Genomic DNA, 22,534 nt, shown 5'->3' on the forward strand with positions numbered 1-22,534 from the left:
AGTCCTAACCTTACTCCATCCCCTCACATCCTGTAACCCTGAATAACTCTGCTGTTCTATCCTTATATATGTGCAGAAACATGCTATATACTGCAAATAGCAACTAGAAAATAGGTCTCAAGATATTGCACTTCTGGATACCAAACACTAAGTCCTAACCTTACTCCATCCACTCACATCCTGTAACCCTGAATAACTCTGCTGTTCTATCCTTATATATGTGCAGAAACATGCTATAAACTGCACATAGCAACCAGAATATAGGTCTCAAGATATTACACTTCTGGTTACCAAACACTAAGTCCTAACCTTACTCCATCCCCTCACATCCTGTAACCCTGAATAACTCTGCTGTTCTATCCTTATATATGTGCAGAAACATGCTATATACTGCAAATAGCAACCAGAATATAGGTCTCAAGATATTGCACTTCTGGTTACCAAACACTAAGTCCTAACCTTACTCCATCCACTCACATCCTGTAACCCTGAATAACTCTGCTGTTCTATCCTTATATATGTGCAGAAACATGCTATAAACTGCACATAGCAACCAGAATATAGGTCTCAAGATATTACACTTCTGGTTACCAAACACTAAGTCCTAACCTTACTCCATCCCCTCACATCCTGTAACCCTGAATAACTCTGCTGTTCTATCCTTATATATGTGCAGAAACATGCTATATACTGCAAATAGCAACCAGAATATAGGTCTCAAGATATTGCACTTCTGGTTACCAAACACTAAGTCCTAACCTTACTCCATCCCCTCAAATCCTGTATCCCTGAATAACTCTGCTGTTCTATCCTTATATATGTGCAGAAACATGCTATAAACTGCACATAGCAACCAGAATATAGGTCTCAAGATATTACACTTCTGGTTACCAAACACTAAGTCCTAACCTTACTCCATCCCCTCACATCCTGTAACCCTGAATAACTCTGCTGTTCTATCCTTATATATGTGCAGAAACATGCTATATACTGCAAATAGCAACCAGAATATAGGTCTCAAGATATTGCACTTCTGGTTACCAAACACTAAGTCCTAACCTTACTCCATCCACTCACATCCTGTAACCCTGAATAACTCTGCTGTTCTATCCTTATATATGTGCAGAAACATGCTATAAACTGCACATAGCAACCAGAATATAGGTCTCAAGATATTGCACTTCTGGTTACCAAACACTAAGTCCTAACCTTGCTCCATCCCCTCACATCCTGTAACCCTGAATAACTCTGCTGTTCTATCCTTATATATGTGCAGAAACATGCTATAAACTGCAAATAGCAACCAGAATATAGGTCTCAAGATATTGCACTTCTGGATACCAAACACTAAGTCCTAACCTTACTCCATCCCCTCACATCCTGTAACCCTGAATAACTCTGCTGTTCTATCCTTATATATGTGCAGAAACATGCTATAAACTGCACATAGCAACCAGAATATAGGTCTCAAGATATTGCACTTCTGGTTACCAAACACTAAGTCCTAACCTTACTCCATCCCCTCACATCCTGTAACCCTGAATAACTCTGCTGTTCTATCCTTATATATGTGCAGAAACATGCTATAAACTGCAAATAGCAACCAACCAGAATATAGGTCTCAAGATATTGCACTTCTGGATACCAAGCACTAAGTCCTAACCTTACTCCATCCCCTCACATCCTGTAACCCTGAATAACTCTGCTGTTCTATCCTTATATATGTGCAGAAACATGCTATAAACTGCAAATAGCAACCAGAATATAGGTCTCAAGATATTGCACTTCTGGTTACCAAACACTAAGTCCTAACCTTACTCCATCCCCTCACATCCTGTAACCCTGAATAACTCTGCTGTTCTATCCTTATATATGTGCAGAAACATGCTATATACTGCAAATAGCAACTAGAAAATAGGTCTCAAGATATTGCACTTCTGGATACCAAACACTAAGTCCTAACCTTACTCCATCCACTCACATCCTGTAACCCTGAATAACTCTGCTGTTCTATCCTTATATATGTGCAGAAACATGCTATAAACTGCACATAGCAACCAGAATATAGGTCTCAAGATATTACACTTCTGGTTACCAAACACTAAGTCCTAACCTTACTCCATCCCCTCACATCCTGTAACCCTGAATAACTCTGCTGTTCTATCCTTATATATGTGCAGAAACATGCTATATACTGCAAATAGCAACCAGAATATAGGTCTCAAGATATTGCACTTCTGGTTACCAAACACTAAGTCCTAACCTTACTCCATCCACTCACATCCTGTAACCCTGAATAACTCTGCTGTTCTATCCTTATATATGTGCAGAAACATGCTATAAACTGCACATAGCAACCAGAATATAGGTCTCAAGATATTACACTTCTGGTTACCAAACACTAAGTCCTAACCTTACTCCATCCCCTCACATCCTGTAACCCTGAATAACTCTGCTGTTCTATCCTTATATATGTGCAGAAACATGCTATATACTGCAAATAGCAACCAGAATATAGGTCTCAAGATATTGCACTTCTGGTTACCAAACACTAAGTCCTAACCTTACTCCATCCCCTCAAATCCTGTATCCCTGAATAACTCTGCTGTTCTATCCTTATATATGTGCAGAAACATGCTATAAACTGCACATAGCAACCAGAATATAGGTCTCAAGATATTACACTTCTGGTTACCAAACACTAAGTCCTAACCTTACTCCATCCCCTCACATCCTGTAACCCTGAATAACTCTGCTGTTCTATCCTTATATATGTGCAGAAACATGCTATATACTGCAAATAGCAACCAGAATATAGGTCTCAAGATATTGCACTTCTGGTTACCAAACACTAAGTCCTAACCTTACTCCATCCACTCACATCCTGTAACCCTGAATAACTCTGCTGTTCTATCCTTATATATGTGCAGAAACATGCTATAAACTGCACATAGCAACCAGAATATAGGTCTCAAGATATTGCACTTCTGGTTACCAAACACTAAGTCCTAACCTTGCTCCATCCCCTCACATCCTGTAACCCTGAATAACTCTGCTGTTCTATCCTTATATATGTGCAGAAACATGCTATAAACTGCAAATAGCAACCAGAATATAGGTCTCAAGATATTGCACTTCTGGATACCAAACACTAAGTCCTAACCTTACTCCATCCCCTCACATCCTGTAACCCTGAATAACTCTGCTGTTCTATCCTTATATATGTGCAGAAACATGCTATAAACTGCACATAGCAACCAGAATATAGGTCTCAAGATATTGCACTTCTGGTTACCAAACACTAAGTCCTAACCTTACTCCATCCCCTCACATCCTGTAACCCTGAATAACTCTGCTGTTCTATCCTTATATATGTGCAGAAACATGCTATAAACTGCACATAGCAACCAGAATATAGGTCTCAAGATATTACACTTCTGGTTACCAAACACTAAGTCCTAACCTTACTCCATCCCCTCACATCCTGTAACCCTGAATAACTCTGCTGTTCTATCCTTATATATGTGCAGAAACATGCTATATACTGCAAATAGCAACCAGAATATAGGTCTCAAGATATTGCACTTCTGGTTACCAAACACTAAGTCCTAACCTTACTCCATCCCCTCAAATCCTGTATCCCTGAATAACTCTGCTGTTCTATCCTTATATATGTGCAGAAACATGCTATAAACTGCACATAGCAACCAGAATATAGATCTCAAGATATTACACTTCTGGTTACCAAACACTAAGTCCTAACCTTACTCCATCCCCTCACATCCTGTAACCCTGAATAACTCTGCTGTTCTATCCTTATATATGTGCAGAAACATGCTATATACTGCAAATAGCAACCAGAATATAGGTCTCAAGATATTGCACTTCTGGTTACCAAACACTAAGTCCTAACCTTACTCCATCCACTCACATCCTGTAACCCTGAATAACTCTGCTGTTCTATCCTTATATATGTGCAGAAACATGCTATAAACTGCACATAGCAACCAGAATATAGGTCTCAAGATATTGCACTTCTGGTTACCAAACACTAAGTCCTAACCTTGCTCCATCCCCTCACATCCTGTAACCCTGAATAACTCTGCTGTTCTATCCTTATATATGTGCAGAAACATGCTATAAACTGCAAATAGCAACCAGAATATAGGTCTCAAGATATTGCACTTCTGGATACCAAACACTAAGTCCTAACCTTACTCCATCCCCTCACATCCTGTAACCCTGAATAACTCTGCTGTTCTATCCTTATATATGTGCAGAAACATGCTATAAACTGCACATAGCAACCAGAATATAGGTCTCAAGATATTGCACTTCTGGTTACCAAACACTAAGTCCTAACCTTACTCCATCCCCTCACATCCTGTAACCCTGAATAACTCTGCTGTTCTATCCTTATATATGTGCAGAAACATGCTATAAACTGCAAATAGCAACCAACCAGAATATAGGTCTCAAGATATTGCACTTCTGGATACCAAGCACTAAGTCCTAACCTTACTCCATCCCCTCACATCCTGTAACCCTGAATAACTCTGCTGTTCTATCCTTATATATGTGCAGAAACATGCTATAAACTGCAAATAGCAACCAGAATATAGGTCTCAAGATATTGCACTTCTGGTTACCAAACACTAAGTCCTAACCTTACTCCATCCCCTCACATCCTGTAACCCTGAATAACTCTGCTGTTCTATCCTTATATATGTACAGAAACATGCTATAAACTGCAAATAGCAACCAGAATATAGGTCTCAAGATATTGCACTTCTGTATACCAAACACTAAACCCTAACCTTACTCCATCCCCTCACATCCTGTAACCCTGAATAACTCTGCTGTTCTATCCTTATATATGTGCAGAAACATGCTATATACTGCAAATAGCAACTAGAAAATAGGTCTCAAGATATTGCACTTCTGGTTACCAAACACTAAGTCCTAACCTTACTCCATCCCCTCACATCCTGTATCCCTGAATAACTCTGCTGTTCTATCCTTATATATGTGCAGAAACATGCTATAAACTGCACATAGCAACCAGAATATAGGTCTCAAGATATTGCACTTCTGGAAACCAAACACTTATCCCTAACCTTACTCCATCCCCTCACATCCTGTAACCCTGAATAACTCTGCTGTTCTATCCTTATATATGTGCAGAAACATGCTATATACTGCAAATAGCAACCAGAATATAGGTCTCAAGATATTGCACTTCTATTTACCAAACACTAAGTCCTAACCTTACTCCATCCCCTCACATCCTGTAACCCTGAATAACTCTGCTGTTCTATCCTTATATATGTGCAGAAACATGCTATAAACTGCACATAGCAACCAGAATATAGGTCTCAAGATATTACACTTCTGGTTACCAAACACTAAGTCCTAACCTTACTCCATCCACTCACATCCTGTAACCCTGAATAACTCTGCTGTTCTATCCTTATATATGTGCAGAAACATGCTATAAACTGCACATAGCAACCAGAATATAGGTCTCAAGATATTACACTTCTGGTTACCAAACACTAAGTCCTAACCTTACTCCATCCCCTCACATCCTGTAACCCTGAATAACTCTGCTGTTCTATCCTTATATATGTGCAGAAACATGCTATATACTGCAAATAGCAACCAGAATATAGGTCTCAAGATATTGCACTTCTGGTTACCAAACACTAAGTCCTAACCTTACTCCATCCCCTCACATCCTGTAACCCTGAATAACTCTGCTGTTCTATCCTTATATATGTGCAGAAACATGCTATAAACTGCAAATAGCAACCAACCAGAATATAGGTCTCAAGATATTGCACTTCTGGATACCAAGCACTAAGTCCTAACCTTACTCCATCCCCTCACATCCTGTAACCCTGAATAACTCTGCTGTTCTATCCTTATATATGTGCAGAAACATGCTATAAACTGCAAATAGCAACCAGAATATAGGTCTCAAGATATTGCACTTCTGGTTACCAAACACTAAGTCCTAACCTTACTCCATCCCCTCACATCCTGTAACCCTGAATAACTCTGCTGTTCTATCCTTATATATGTGCAGAAACATGCTATATACTGCAAATAGCAACTAGAAAATAGGTCTCAAGATATTGCACTTCTGGATACCAAACACTAAGTCCTAACCTTACTCCATCCACTCACATCCTGTAACCCTGAATAACTCTGCTGTTCTATCCTTATATATGTGCAGAAACATGCTATAAACTGCACATAGCAACCAGAATATAGGTCTCAAGATATTACACTTCTGGTTACCAAACACTAAGTCCTAACCTTACTCCATCCCCTCACATCCTGTAACCCTGAATAACTCTGCTGTTCTATCCTTATATATGTGCAGAAACATGCTATATACTGCAAATAGCAACCAGAATATAGGTCTCAAGATATTGCACTTCTGGTTACCAAACACTAAGTCCTAACCTTACTCCATCCACTCACATCCTGTAACCCTGAATAACTCTGCTGTTCTATCCTTATATATGTGCAGAAACATGCTATAAACTGCACATAGCAACCAGAATATAGGTCTCAAGATATTACACTTCTGGTTACCAAACACTAAGTCCTAACCTTACTCCATCCCCTCACATCCTGTAACCCTGAATAACTCTGCTGTTCTATCCTTATATATGTGCAGAAACATGCTATATACTGCAAATAGCAACCAGAATATAGGTCTCAAGATATTGCACTTCTGGTTACCAAACACTAAGTCCTAACCTTACTCCATCCCCTCAAATCCTGTATCCCTGAATAACTCTGCTGTTCTATCCTTATATATGTGCAGAAACATGCTATAAACTGCACATAGCAACCAGAATATAGGTCTCAAGATATTACACTTCTGGTTACCAAACACTAAGTCCTAACCTTACTCCATCCCCTCACATCCTGTAACCCTGAATAACTCTGCTGTTCTATCCTTATATATGTGCAGAAACATGCTATATACTGCAAATAGCAACCAGAATATAGGTCTCAAGATATTGCACTTCTGGTTACCAAACACTAAGTCCTAACCTTACTCCATCCACTCACATCCTGTAACCCTGAATAACTCTGCTGTTCTATCCTTATATATGTGCAGAAACATGCTATAAACTGCACATAGCAACCAGAATATAGGTCTCAAGATATTGCACTTCTGGTTACCAAACACTAAGTCCTAACCTTGCTCCATCCCCTCACATCCTGTAACCCTGAATAACTCTGCTGTTCTATCCTTATATATGTGCAGAAACATGCTATAAACTGCAAATAGCAACCAGAATATAGGTCTCAAGATATTGCACTTCTGGATACCAAACACTAAGTCCTAACCTTACTCCATCCCCTCACATCCTGTAACCCTGAATAACTCTGCTGTTCTATCCTTATATATGTGCAGAAACATGCTATAAACTGCACATAGCAACCAGAATATAGGTCTCAAGATATTGCACTTCTGGTTACCAAACACTAAGTCCTAACCTTACTCCATCCCCTCACATCCTGTAACCCTGAATAACTCTGCTGTTCTATCCTTATATATGTGCAGAAACATGCTATAAACTGCAAATAGCAACCAACCAGAATATAGGTCTCAAGATATTGCACTTCTGGATACCAAGCACTAAGTCCTAACCTTACTCCATCCCCTCACATCCTGTAACCCTGAATAACTCTGCTGTTCTATCCTTATATATGTGCAGAAACATGCTATAAACTGCAAATAGCAACCAGAATATAGGTCTCAAGATATTGCACTTCTGGTTACCAAACACTAAGTCCTAACCTTACTCCATCCCCTCACATCCTGTAACCCTGAATAACTCTGCTGTTCTATCCTTATATATGTACAGAAACATGCTATAAACTGCAAATAGCAACCAGAATATAGGTCTCAAGATATTGCACTTCTGTATACCAAACACTAAACCCTAACCTTACTCCATCCCCTCACATCCTGTAACCCTGAATAACTCTGCTGTTCTATCCTTATATATGTGCAGAAACATGCTATATACTGCAAATAGCAACTAGAAAATAGGTCTCAAGATATTGCACTTCTGGTTACCAAACACTAAGTCCTAACCTTACTCCATCCCCTCACATCCTGTATCCCTGAATAACTCTGCTGTTCTATCCTTATATATGTGCAGAAACATGCTATAAACTGCACATAGCAACCAGAATATAGGTCTCAAGATATTGCACTTCTGGAAACCAAACACTTATCCCTAACCTTACTCCATCCCCTCACATCCTGTAACCCTGAATAACTCTGCTGTTCTATCCTTATATATGTGCAGAAACATGCTATATACTGCAAATAGCAACCAGAATATAGGTCTCAAGATATTGCACTTCTAGTTACCAAACACTAAGTCCTAACCTTACTCCATCCCCTCACATCCTGTAACCCTGAATAACTCTGCTGTTCTATCCTTATATATGTGCAGAAACATGCTATAAACTGCACATAGCAACCAGAATATAGGTCTCAAGATATTACACTTCTGGTTACCAAACACTAAGTCCTAACCTTACTCCATCCACTCACATCCTGTAACCCTGAATAACTCTGCTGTTCTATCCTTATATATGTGCAGAAACATGCTATAAACTGCACATAGCAACCAGAATATAGGTCTCAAGATATTACACTTCTGGTTACCAAACACTAAGTCCTAACCTTACTCCATCCCCTCACATCCTGTAACCCTGAATAACTCTGCTGTTCTATCCTTATATATGTGCAGAAACATGCTATATACTGCAAATAGCAACCAGAATATAGGTCTCAAGATATTGCACTTCTGGTTACCAAACACTAAGTCCTAACCTTACTCCATCCCCTCACATCCTGTAACCCTGAATAACTCTGCTGTTCTATCATTATATATGTGCAGAAACATGCTATAAACTGCAAATAGCAACCAGAATATAGGTCTCAAGATATTGCACTTCTGGATACCAAACACTAAGTCCTAACCTTACTCCATCCACTCACATCCTGTAACCCTGAATAACTCTGCTGTTCTATCCTTATATATGTGCAGAAACATGCTATAAACTGCACATAGCAACCAGAATATAGGTCTCAAGATATTACACTTCTGGTTACCAAACACTAAGTCCTAACCTTACTCCATCCCCTCACATCCTGTAACCCTGAATAACTCTGCTGTTCTATCCTTATATATGTGCAGAAACATGCTATATACTGCAAATAGCAACCAGAATATAGGTCTCAAGATATTGCACTTCTGGTTACCAAACACTAAGTCCTAACCTTACTCCATCCCCTCACATCCTGTATCCCTGAATAACTCTGCTGTTCTATCCTTATATATGTGCAGAAACATGCTATAAACTGCACATAGCAACCAGAATATAGGTCTCAAGATATTGCACTTCTAGTTACCAAACACTAAGTCCTAACCTTACTCCATCCCCTCACATCCTGTAACCCTGAATAACTCTGCTGTTCTATCCTTATATATGTGCAGAAACATGCTATAAACTGCACATAGCAACCAGAATATAGGTCTCAAGATATTACACTTCTGGTTACCAAACACTAAGTCCTAACCTTACTCCATCCCCTCACATCCTGTATCCCTGAATAACTCTGCTGTTCTATCCTTATATATGTGCAGAAACATGCTATAAACTGCACATAGCAACCAGAATATAGGTCTCAAGATATTGCACTTCTAGTTACCAAACACTAAGTCCTAACCTTACTCCATCCCCTCACATCCTGTATCCCTGAATAACTCTGCTGTTCTATCCTTATATATGTGCAGAAACATGCTATAAACTGCACATAGCAACCAGAATATAGGTCTCAAGATATTGCACTTCTGGATACCAAACACTAAGTACTAACCTTACTCCATCCCCTCACATCCTGTAACCCTGAATAACTCTGCTGTTCTATCCTTATATATGTGCAGAAACATGCTATAAACTGCACATAGCAACCAGAATATAGGTCTCAAGATATTGCACTTCTGGATACCAAACACTAAGTCCTAACCTTACTCCATCCCCTCACATCCTGTAACCCTGAATAACTCTGCTGTTCTATCCTTATATATGTGCAGTAACATGCTATAAACTGCACATAGCAACCAGAATATAGGTCTCAAGATATTGCACTTCTGGTTACCAAACACTAAGTCCTAACCTTACTCCATCCCCTCACATCCTGTAACCCTGAATAACTCTGCTGTTCTATCCTTATATATGTGCAGAAACATGCTATATACTGCAAATAGCAACCAGAATATAGGTCTCAAGATATTGCACTTCTGGTTACCAAACACTAAGTCCTAACCTTACTCCATCCACTCACATCCTGTAACCCTGAATAACTCTGCTGTTCTATCCTTATATATGTGCAGAAACATGCTATAAACTGCACATAGCAACCAGAATATAGGTCTCAAGATATTGCACTTCTGGATACCAAGCACTAAGTCCTAACCTTACTCCATCCCCTCACATCCTGTAACCCTGAATAACTCTGCTGTTCTATCCTTATATATGTGCAGAAACATGCTATAAACTGCAAATAGCAACCAGAATATAGGTCTCAAGATATTGCACTTCTGGATACCAAGCACTAAGTCCTAACCTTACTCCATCCCCTCACATCCTGTAATCCTGAATGACTCTGTTATTCTACCCTTTGAGTATATGTAACTTGCTGGGAATGTGTGTGGAGACTATGTGTAAAATGTGCACTATATAAATAGAATATTGAATATATCTTTGTGGCTTTTCTGTGCGAATGCGTATGCTACCGTATATACTCATACCATGTGTCAATACGTGAACCAGTGTACGTAGCGTGCGTGGATGCGTACACATGGTGACTACGCACACACAGTGGCCACTGTTTGGTGTTTGCATGTGGTGTGTATGTAATATTTTTGACTTCGACAATACAACCCTAATTCACCTACAAGTAAAAAATACAAAAACTGAACCTTTGAACAGACATCATTTATTTTTTTTAAAGATATCTATATACACCCCACTATTCACATGAGCTGTGACATTAAGACATAGGCCCTCATTCCGAGTTGTTCGCTCGCAAGGCGATTTTAGCAGAGTTGCTCAGGCTAAGCCTACGCCTACTGGGATTGTATTTTAGCTTCTTAAAATTGCGACCGATGTATTCGCAATATTGCGATTCCAAACTACTTAGCAGTTTCAGAGTAGCTTCAGACTTACTCGGCATCTGCGATCAGTTCAGTGCTTGTCGTTCCTGGTTTGACGTTACAAACACACCCAGCGTTCGCCCAGACACTCCTGCGTTTTTCCCGGAAACGGTAGCGTTTTCATTCACACGCCCATAAAACGCCGTGTTTCCGCCCAGTTACACCCATTTCCTGTCAATCGCACTACGATCGCCGGAGCGAAGAAAAAGCCGTGAGTAAAAATACTATCTTCATAGCAAATTTACTTGGCGCAGTGCGGACATTGCGCATGCGCACTAAGCGGAAAATCGCTGCGATGTGATGAAATTTACCGGGCAAACGACTCGGAATGAGGGCCATAGCCACAATCACAAGTACATACAGTCACTATTGGTGGTTCAAGGGAAATCGCACAGTCACAATGGCAGTGTGTGTACTCACCTTTACACACCAGATGGGATATTTATACACAGCAACACTGATATTATGTGGACACAAAAGCAACAATACAATGACACATTAACAGGAAATTGTTTCTGTCACCATAGAGACAATTATATGATAATAAGATAATACACAGACACATAAAAAGACTCAACGGAACAGATTTTTCTCTGTATTTTAAACTTAAAAAATACTTTACTCTGCACAACAGCCTATGGGGGTCATTCAGACACAGCCGCAATAGCATCCCACAGCAGTTTGGTGGTGGTGGCAATATATACATGCGCAGCGGCCGTGCGGACACACACATTGCGATCACATCCCTGAGGGGTAAACACGGGCGGGCCAGGACCATTTTCTGGGGGGCTGCGTGATGTCTCATCTGCGTTCATCTCTGATTAACCCCATATAAGCTTCCAGAGTGCACCTCATATCTCATCTTTTCCAAGTTACTACAAAGATGAGATCGGTAGCAGCACTACTTTCAGGATTATTACACAGAACACACATAAAGGCTGACACAGCAAATAACAGTAACACATACAAGGGATTCATTAGAAATAAGGAAGCATAAGCATCATTAAGTCTAATTATCAACTGGTTCTGTGTAGGACCCATACCTCTTTACTGCCTCCAGCAGCCCCTGGTACTGCACTGCAGCCATCTTCCCTGTCTCCCCCCCAGTACTGCCACCCACCCTGTCTCCCCCCACAACTGCCACCCGCTCTGTCTCCCCCCCACTACTGCCACCGCCCAGTCTCCCCCCACTACTGCCACCATCCTGTCTCCCCCACTACTGCCACCCACCCAGTCTCCCCCCACTACTGCCACCACCCTGTTTCCCCCCACTGCTGCCACCCGCCCTGTCTCCTCCCACTCGCCCTGTCTCCTCCCAGTACTGACACCACCGTCTCCCCCACTACTGCCACCTTCCCTGTCTCCTCCCACTACTGCCATTGCCCCATCTTCCCACACTACTGCCAATACCCTCGCCCCACTACTGCCATCCGCCCTGTATCCCCTCACTACTGCCACCTGCTGTCTCCCTGACACCTTAGCGCTTTTTTGGGACATGATTACCCACATAGACACTGCCTCCAGCAGCCCCTGGACCGCACTGCAGCCAGATGCCATCTCCCACCACTACTGCCACCTGCGCCGTCTCCCCACACTACTGCCACACACCCCATCTCCCCGTACTGCCACCCGCCCCATCTTCCCCCACCTGCCCCATCTCCCCCCCCACTACTGGCACATGCCCCGCCTCCCCATCCTGCCACCTGTCCCGTCTACCCCCCACTACTGCCACCCACTATCACACCTTACCGCTTCTTGGGGACATGATTACCCACATAGACACTGCCTCCAGCAGCCCCTGGTACTGCACTGCAGCCATACGCCCTGTCTCCCCTGACACCTCAGCGCTGCTTGGAGACAATATTACCTATATACACACTGCTCCGGCAGCCCCCGCTACTGCAAAGGTGCCGCCTACCCTGTGTCACCCGACATCTCAGCACTGCTTGGGGAATTATGATACTGCTGGTAACAGTCCTTCATCTGCAGATGGAACCAAACAGGGCGCTGCTTCTGGTACATGGACCCTGGTCATGTAGGGCTGGGAGAGTCAGTAAGATTGTGTAATAGGGGCCTACAGTAAGTCAGTAAGGAGGCAGAAGCTGCTTCTGGTACATGGACCCTGGTCATGTAGGGCTAGGAGAGTCAGTAAGATTGTGTAATAGGGCCCTACAGTAAGTCAGTAAGGAGGCAGAAGCTGCTTCTGGTACATGGACCCTGGTCATGTAGGGCTGGGAGAGTCAGTAAGATTATGTAATAGGGGCCTACAGTAAGTCAGTAAGGAGGCAGAAGCTGCTTCTGGTACATGGACCCTGGTCATGTAGGGCTAGGAGAGTCAGTAAGATTGTGTAATAGGGGCCTACAGTAAGTCAGTAAGGAGGCAGAAGCTGCTTCTGGTACATAGACCCTGGTCATGTAGGGCTGGGAGAGTCAGTAAGATTCTGTAATAGGGGCCTACAGTAAGTCAGTAAGGAGGCAGAAGCTACTTCTGGTACATGGACCCTGGTCATGTAGGGCTGGGAGAGTCAGTAAGATTGTGTAATAGGGGCCTGGGGGCCTTAACCCTATATCTGCAGATATACGCAACTAAGATCTCCGTATTATCTGACTATTATGTAATAATATTATTCACTCGTTGTGCATTAGGGAACACAGTTTTTTCCTACACAGAATTACCCCTCCCTTTTAGCACCTGAGTGACATTACAATCTGATTGAGCAGCTTTCCATTATGTACACACTGCTCTGGCAGCACCCGCTACTGCAAAGGTGCCGCCTACCCTGTGTCGCCCAACATCTCAGCACTGCTTGGGGAATTATGATACTGCTGGTAACCAAACAGGGCGCTGCTTCTGGTACCATGGACCCTGGTCATGTAGGGCTGGGCGAGTCAGTAAGATTATGTAATAGAGTCACCATATTACAGGCAGCCGGTGAAGGGAGTAGAGAATGGGTGTTATGTGGCAGGAACGGGCTGGTTAGGTAACAGCCTGGCTGCTGCATTCTGTACAAGCTACAAGCGGTGCAATTCTTTTGCTGGGAGACCCAGGTAGAGGACATTGCAGTAGTCTATGTGTGATGATACAAGTACATGTATGACTGTAGGTAGATCTTCTGAGGGAAATAAGTGCTGGAGTCTGGCTATGTTCCTCAGATGAGGATCTGATTGTGGCTGATATTTGATGTCTAAGCGTGAAAGTCAATTGTTTGAAAAGTCGGTTTGGGCGTGTTTTTTCTGGTCTATTAGATAGGAAAAAACAAACACCTGACTTTTCAAACAGTTGAATACCCCCCAAGTGTCACTCCACCATCCAGGACACCAAGGGGTAAAATTTACTAAGATGGAAGTTCTATTTAAGATGGGATGTTGCCCATGACAACCAATCAGATTCTACTTCTCATTTATCTAGCACCTTCTAGAAGATAATACCTGAAATCTGATTGGTTGCTATTGGCAACATCCCATCTTAAATAGAACTCCCATCTTAGTAAATTTAACCACAAGATTCCGCACATGGGCCCTCATTCCGAGTCGTTCGCTCAGTAAATTTAATTGCATCGCAGCGATTTTCCTCTTAGTGCGCATGCGCAATGTCCGCACTGCGACTGCGCCAAGTAAATTTGCTATGAAGATTTACTCACGGCTTTTTCATCGCTCAGGCGATCGTAGTGTGATTGACAGGAAATGGGTGTTACTGGGCGGAAACAGGCCGTTTTATGGGCGTGTGGGAAAAAACGCTACAGTTTCCGGAAAAAACGCAGGAGTGGCCGGAGAAACGGGGGAGTGTCTGGGCGAACGCTGGGAGTGTTTGTGACGTCAAACCAGGAACGACAAGCCCTAAACTGATCGCAGATGTCGAGTAAGTATGAAGCTACTCTGAAACTGCTAAGAGGTGTGCTAATCGCAATATTGCGAATACATCGTTCGCAATTTTAAGATGCTAAGATACACTCCCAGTAGGCGGCGGCTTAGCATGAGCAACTCTGCTAAAATCGCCTTGCGAGCGAACAACTCGGAATGAGGGCCATGATCAGCATTTTGTTACTCTGAACCCCCATGCTTAAGTCTGGTTGGTTTGCAAAGCTGAGCTGTAGCCCTGCCCTTTGTTGGTGAGCTTCTATCAGAAGGACCTGTTGCATGTATATTGCAAAAAGCACAAGAGATAGGACAGAATCTTGAGGAACATTACATGGCAATGATAAGTATACTCCAGAAGATTAAAATGGTTTCTCAACTGAGTGGTCTATTGTGTGCAACAAAAGCTTATTTCTCAGAGTATGGAAATGCCTGTGTGACTTCGCTGATGTGTAACAAGATGTGATTTCTGTGTAAAACATTTCCCGCACTCAGAGCAAGAAAATGGATTCACACCTGTGTGACTTCTCTGATGTGTAACAAGAACTAATGTCCGTGAAAAACATTTCCCACTCAGAACATGGAAATGACTTCTCACCTGTGTCTCCTCTGATGTCTAACAAGAACTGATTTCCGTGCAAAACATTTCCCACACTCAGAACAGGAATATGGCTTCTCACCTGTGTGACTTCGCTGATGTTTAACAAGATGTGATTTCTGTGCAAAACATTTACCACACTCAGAACATGGAAATGGCTTCTCACCTGTGTGACTTCGCTGATGTATAACAAAAACTGATTTCCGTGCAAAACATTTCCCACACTCAGAACATGGAAATGGCTTCTCACCTGTGTGACTTCGCTGATGTATAACAAGAACTGATTTCCGTGCAAAACATTTCCCACACTCAGAACATAAAATTGGCTTCTCATCTGTGTGGCTTCTCTGATGTGTAACAAGAACTGATTTCTGTGTAAAACATTTCCCACACTCAGAACATGGAAATGGCTTCTCACCTGTGTGACTTCTCTGATGTTTAACAAGATCTGATTTCTGTGTAAAACATTTCCCACACTCAGAGCATAGAAATGGCTTCTCACCTGTGTGACTTTGCTGATGTGTAACAAGATGTGATTTCCGTGTAAAATATTTCCCACACTCGGAGCATGAAAATGTCTTCTCACCTGTGTGACTTCTTTCATGTTTAGTAAGATTTGATTTGTCTGAAAAACATTTCCCACACTCAGAACATGGAAATGGCTTCTCACCAGTGTGACTTCGCTGATGTGTAATAAGATCTGATTTCCGTGTAAAACATTTTTTACACTCAGAGCAAGAAAACAGATTCTCACCTGTGTGACTCCTCTGATGTACAACAAGATCTGATTTGTATTTAAAATATTTCCCACACTCAGAACATTTCAGTGGCCTCTCACCTGTGTGTGGGTTAATACGCTTTGTGTTCTGTGTAAAACATTTGGCATCTATAGAACAGGGAAACACTGTATCTACTGTCAGAGCTGTAACAGATGCACCAATATCAGAGTGATCAGGAGAACATTTCCCAGGATCAGAGGGATCAGCTGATAGAGCTGGATGTATAATTGGGGTGATGGGATTAGCTCCTGGAGAATCCTGTATACTGTCATTATCTTTTATGTCACAATCCAGGGATAACATTAGATGTCCTTCTGAGATATTCCTGCTTGTGTGTCCATCTGCTGGAAATAAAATACATTATGGAAATGTGACATTTTCTGTAACAATATTAATCTTGTAAACAATAGGAGAAGACGACTCTCTGGGACACTTAATTGTAAATGTGTGTGTATAATAAGACATAACTTTTAATGAAGGCTTTATAAGAGAACACCTCCTGAGAACACTCACAATAACAAATGTAATATTATAATAAGACTTAGATATATCTCGTAGACTCTAGATGAACAATAACATCAGTCATATGAGCTGATAGATCAGAGAAATGTCTCCTAACGTTACTCCTGGAAGCATTGGTAAGGTAGCATTCCTTTATGTGTGTGCTCATACGCTGGTAAGCCTGTACATGTGTTACTCACCCTTATATAAGGTATATTGCTACAGCAGAGTAGGTGTGTGGAACAAGGTATTTTACATGCAATACACCATATAATACCCTGTAATCATCATCATCTGCTAGGTTATAATCCACTGTTACACCCCCATCATCAGTGTCTTACCTCTATTCTCTCAATAGTAATAAGGATGATGTGTGTACGGTAAGTATGATACAGAGAATTACATATCAGAATCTGTACAGCTGCCGCCATACTTCTGCTTCTCATACATGTGCTACTGGCAGCAGTGAACATCTGAGTGAGAGTGCAGGGAAGACAGCAGAGTCTGATGAGAAAGAGATTGGATCTGCCTTTGCAGGGATGTACCTCACCTGTCACCCCTGTTATTATATAAAATAATAAATAAGAGGAGCGTGGTCCATCCAGACGTGCTTTCTGGAGATCTCCTCACTAAGGGGCTTCTTATCTAACCTACCTGATAGCTCTCAGCCACCGCTGGGACCAAGACCCAATCTATTAAGTCCACCACTCCTACTGCCTTAAAGCCGCTCCCTCCGGGCACCGCTCACTGCCGCGGCCTAGTGACGCTGCTGAAGCCACGGGCTGTATTCTGGGGCTAAGTATGCCCAAGTTTTCCTGTACACTCCTGACACCTGACTCGGAGGCACTTTTCGCTCAGTAGGGATCACTTGCTCTCCCGCTCACACGGGTGCGCAGATTCCGCTACTGCTGGGGACAGAACGGGCTGCCCACAGTCAGTGGAGCCCGGCGGTGATATTGGGAAGTGAGATGACTACCATTTTGGATCCTGGTGCCCGGCCATCGCATGCTTTGCCTTCAGTAAGGTTTAAAATTGATATAAGCTGCTAAATAAGTGTCCTGACGGCTGGACCGGGGTTACTACACTAAATTGCAGCATTTGCCTGGAGGTGAAACTACCTTCTATTTATATGGTACCACTATAATCTACTTCCTCTCAGTCTACATGCAGAGCCCAGTATCAAGTATCATCTGAGTACAGCTCATTACACTCTGATCACAACCTCACAGTATATTACTTTGTGGATTTATTCACTGAATATATTTTGCCATTTGTGTCTCTCTGTGCTGAGTACTTCACGTCTGTGATCACGCTGACCTCTAGTGGAATTTCTCGGTCATTACTGTGTTATTTGAGTTGCATTACATCATGTTTACGTGAAACTTTCAGTCGGCTAGCCCTGTCATCCCGACTAAGAATGTCATTTTGAATGGAGTCATCTTGATGTAACCTCCTGACAGCGTACTACTGCTCCTTTTATTTATAGATCGTTTGAATTTTCCTATCTCTGGGAGGTTGGTCTCTTTGTAGACGGCTTACCATGCCTCCAAAAAAAGGTTAAAAAGGTACAAAATCGGCCCCGCCTGTCCATCTCTTTGGTACCTCGAATTCAGGTGGTCCTTCTGAGACCACTACAACATCATCTGCTTCTTCTTGTCAGTCGCACAGCCCAGCTGTAATGGCTGAAGACGTCTTAAGACATTCTAGATGGTCCTGTTACTTTACGCTCTATACATTCTATGGTATCTACATTTAAGGACTGAAATAACCTCAGAACTTAACTCTAATATTCAAGCTTTGAGGTCTGGTATCAGTGAGATTGGCACTCGTACAGACTAAGATGAAAGAGATTGTTGCATCTCACAAAGATCTGATTTCAGCACATGACACCCTTCAGGAAGACCCGGTCTCTATTCGTGATAAAGTCATTGATTTAGAAGACTGGTCTCGGAGAAATAATATCAGAATAATGGGCATGACGGATTCTGTTACAAATTCTGAGCTTTATGATTATGCCACGGTCCTCTTTTCAGAAACTTTCACTGAAGGCTTCTGCCGCTGACCTTCTTATTGATAGGATCCATAGACTCCCAAAGTCCAAACAGGCCCCTATCCAAGCACTGAGGGACACTCTGCTCAGGGTCCACTGTTTCATCTTAAAGAACACATTCTACAGGCTGCTTTGTCTTCCTCATCCACAGCTGAGTGCCTGGATAATCTGCAGATATTTCCAGATATTTCTCCTGCTATTCTGAAAAAGTGGGACACTCCTGTTGACAGTCCTTCATGACACTTAACCTAAACCAATCCCGGAGGAGTTGTCTTCCATCTCGAAGTAATATGATAAAGGAGTAAGACTGTTAGAGACACTCAGAGTTTGTTTCCTACTGTAACTTGTGCCAACTGGGACTCAGTTACTGGGCATGGATCTATTTTTGGGCCAGATTTATTTGCTCTTGTTATTAGTTTAAAACATATATTTTTTTACTCTTTATTTCCTGTGCTATTTAATTACTATATGGTCTGAAATTCCACTGTTACGTTTCATAATACCTTTCTAGAATGTTTGGGTGTTCAGGTAAAGCATGACTGATTCATGTAACATCCTGTTGCCCTTATAACTGTGTTGGTAGAACCTACATTGGATATCAGGACATGTTCTAGGCCTTTACCTCCTTTGGATACATTGGTTACATTGAGATTTGATATTTCTTTGTACAATTGTTACTATGATGACTAGATTTTGCCTCTCATATGGCTACTTGGGGTAGTCGGTGGGTTTCCCTTTTAGGCCTGACCGCCACCTTTTTCTACCTTTCTGTCACGGTTCCCTAGTGACGGAATCTCTAGCTCCTTTATGGACGCTATTTCTGTTTGTCTCCCATTTTTGTTCCCTATTTTTTTGTTGTTGCTAATTGATAGAATGAAGTATGCACACGCCCTACAGACTCTATTGGACTTTACACAGATGATCCTAGATATTTCATACCATGATCTGATCTCTCTATCACGGTGAAGTTTTTAAGTCTTAATATAAAATGTCCTCATTCTCCCCGTAACAGACGTCTTGCAATAAAATATTTCACTGACCAGAAGGTGGAGGTGGTAGCCATTCAGGAATCACATGTTCCATTGCACTCTGCCCCTCAGTTTACCAATAACTACCCAACATGCTATATCTCCTGTGGTGTATCCATCCTTTCCCATAGATCCTGCCCCTTTCACCTGGAAAGCAAGTGGGTGGATTGCAATGGTAGATATTGGATTCTAGTTGGGAAAATTCATTATAAATATGTCCCCCTCACGCCAGACCGCCCCGATTTCTGAAATATTTTTTTACAAAAGCTATAAGAAATTGTACTTCTCCTTATGGGGGATTTTAATCTTGTTCCAGACCCTCATCTTGATAGATCCTCCACTACTGATGAACAGACCAGTAATTCCGCCCATTCCTTAGCTTCCTCTTGCTCCCTTTATTAGCTGAATTTGACCTTTGACCTAGTGTGAAGGACATAGTGAGTGGGAAGAATATACACAGCTTTTAGGCTGGCTGATTATAATAGATATATCTTCCTATTATCAGTATCTCAGATGGAAACTGTCTAGTAAGATGTTTGGGGTATTGTATACATAAGTAGGTGAAAGGGGACAGTTGTCCAGGATAAGATAAATGATGTTATACTGAATGACTACTGCACCCAGCATCACAGACCCTGAGTGTAATATCTGGTGAGACAATGTTAGTGTATCCTTGCAGGGTATAAAGCCTAGAGACTTACACATAGCAGGTTAGTTCCGAGTGAAGCTAGGGCTGTCTGCAGCAGATATAGACTTCTATAAACCCATCTCCGTTTAATAAATTCAGACAGAGTTATTAAAGAGGGACCCTGAGGGCGACTGAACTTTATTGTTTAAACTACTTAATCGATGACCATCATCTGGGACAGATCATGAAACATCTGAGATAAGAGCTGAGTACTCTAATTTGTTCCTGCTATTACTGTAACTGAGTATAACTTGTTATTTGCAGGTTCTCATTGTTGTAACTTAGAGAAATAAATGCTTCTCCTTCATGAAATGTCCTGTGTCAGTCTCCATATTTATCACAGAACCTGGTTGCTTGAATTTTTCAAACAACATGGTCTGATCACGCCCCTCTGATAGGGTCCTGGTCGCCTTTTCCCGCTACTCCTCCTTTACGACATTGGAGATTGCAGGATTATATATTAATGGATGCTGAAGGCACCAGAAGTTTGCAAGAGGCCCTGTCCTCCTCCTTAGACATGAACGCTCCTGAAGATACTTCCATTAGGAACCATTGGTGTGCCCTTAAGGCCATGGATCAGAAGCCAGAGAAGGCCGTAATCCAAGTGCCAGGGGACAGGTAATCAGCAGGGAATGTGCAGGATCCTCAATGCTGGTTCCCATATACAAGCTCAATAAATGTATTATATACCTAAGGCGGCGGTAGCAAGACTCAGATGCTGCCAACTCAGTAATAGGAGCCGCTCACAAGCCAATTCCCTGAGGCCGGCTGTTACAGGAGCATGTGGATACATGACAGGGGCTGCACCAGATATTTCCTAAGCATTGTGTCACGTGGCATGAGGAACCCCGAGCCTGTGTGTGCCCCAACAAGCAGCCGCACCATGCCAGAAATAAGTGGTTTATATATAGACTGGTGTGTGCTAACAGGGACACTCTCAGGGCATGTAATACCATAGGTGGAGGTACTGCTAGCACACAGTATGGCTTCTGGTGACACACAGTAACAAGATATGAGGAGGAGAGCAGGCGTATAACAGGGGTTGATGTCTCCTGATTGTATGAGATACACCAGAGAGTGTGGGCAGGAGACTGGTCAGATATCTGGGCTGGTAACACAGTGACATGATGTGTGGAGGAGAGCAGGAGTATAATAGGGGCTGATGCCTCCTGATGTATGAGATACACCAGAGAGTGTGGGGAGGAGACTGGTCAGATCTCTGGGCTGGTAACACACAGTGACATGATGTGAGGAGGAGAGCAGGAGTATAATAGGAGCTGATGGCTCCTGATGTATGAGATATACCAGAGAGTGTGGGGAGGAGACTGGTCAGATCTCTGGGCTGGTAACACACAGTGCCATGATGTGAGAGGAAGAGCAGGAGTATAATAGGAGCTGATGGCTCCTGATGTATGAGATACACCAGAGAGTGCGGGGAGGAGACTGGTCAGATCTCTGGGCTGGTAACACACAGTGACATGATGTGAGGGGAGAGCAGGAGTATAATAGGGGCTGATGGCTCCTGATGTATGAGATACACCAGAGAGTGTGGGGAGGAGACTGGTCAGATCTCTGGGCTGGTAACACAGTGACATGATGTGAGGGGGAGAGCAGGAGTATAATAGGGGTTGATGGCTCCTGATGTATGAGATACACCAGAGAGTGTGGGCAGGAGACTGGTCAGATATCTGGGCTGGTAACACACAGTGACATGATGTGAGGAGGAGAGCAGGAGTATAATAGGGGCTGATGCCTCCTGATGTATGAGATA

General features: G+C 42.4%; 1 protein-coding gene across 1 annotated transcript in view; it reads right to left on the bottom strand.

The window, feature by feature from the left end:
* Window positions 1–15,797: 15,797 nt before the first annotated feature.
* The window catches only part of LOC134984777 (zinc finger protein OZF-like), a gene marked incomplete at its 3' end in the record, with an annotated part of 118,485 nt that continues 111,748 nt past the window's right edge, over window positions 15,798–22,534 (bottom strand). The window contains exon 4 of the mRNA XM_063950271.1: window positions 15,798–16,400. Coding sequence (XP_063806341.1) covers window positions 15,798–16,400 — 603 coding nt within the window. The remainder of the gene's footprint in view (window positions 16,401–22,534) is intronic.

Source organism: Pseudophryne corroboree (assembly GCF_028390025.1).
Source record: "Pseudophryne corroboree isolate aPseCor3 chromosome 3 unlocalized genomic scaffold, aPseCor3.hap2 SUPER_3_unloc_8, whole genome shotgun sequence".
Classification (NCBI taxonomy): domain Eukaryota; kingdom Metazoa; phylum Chordata; class Amphibia; order Anura; family Myobatrachidae; genus Pseudophryne; species Pseudophryne corroboree.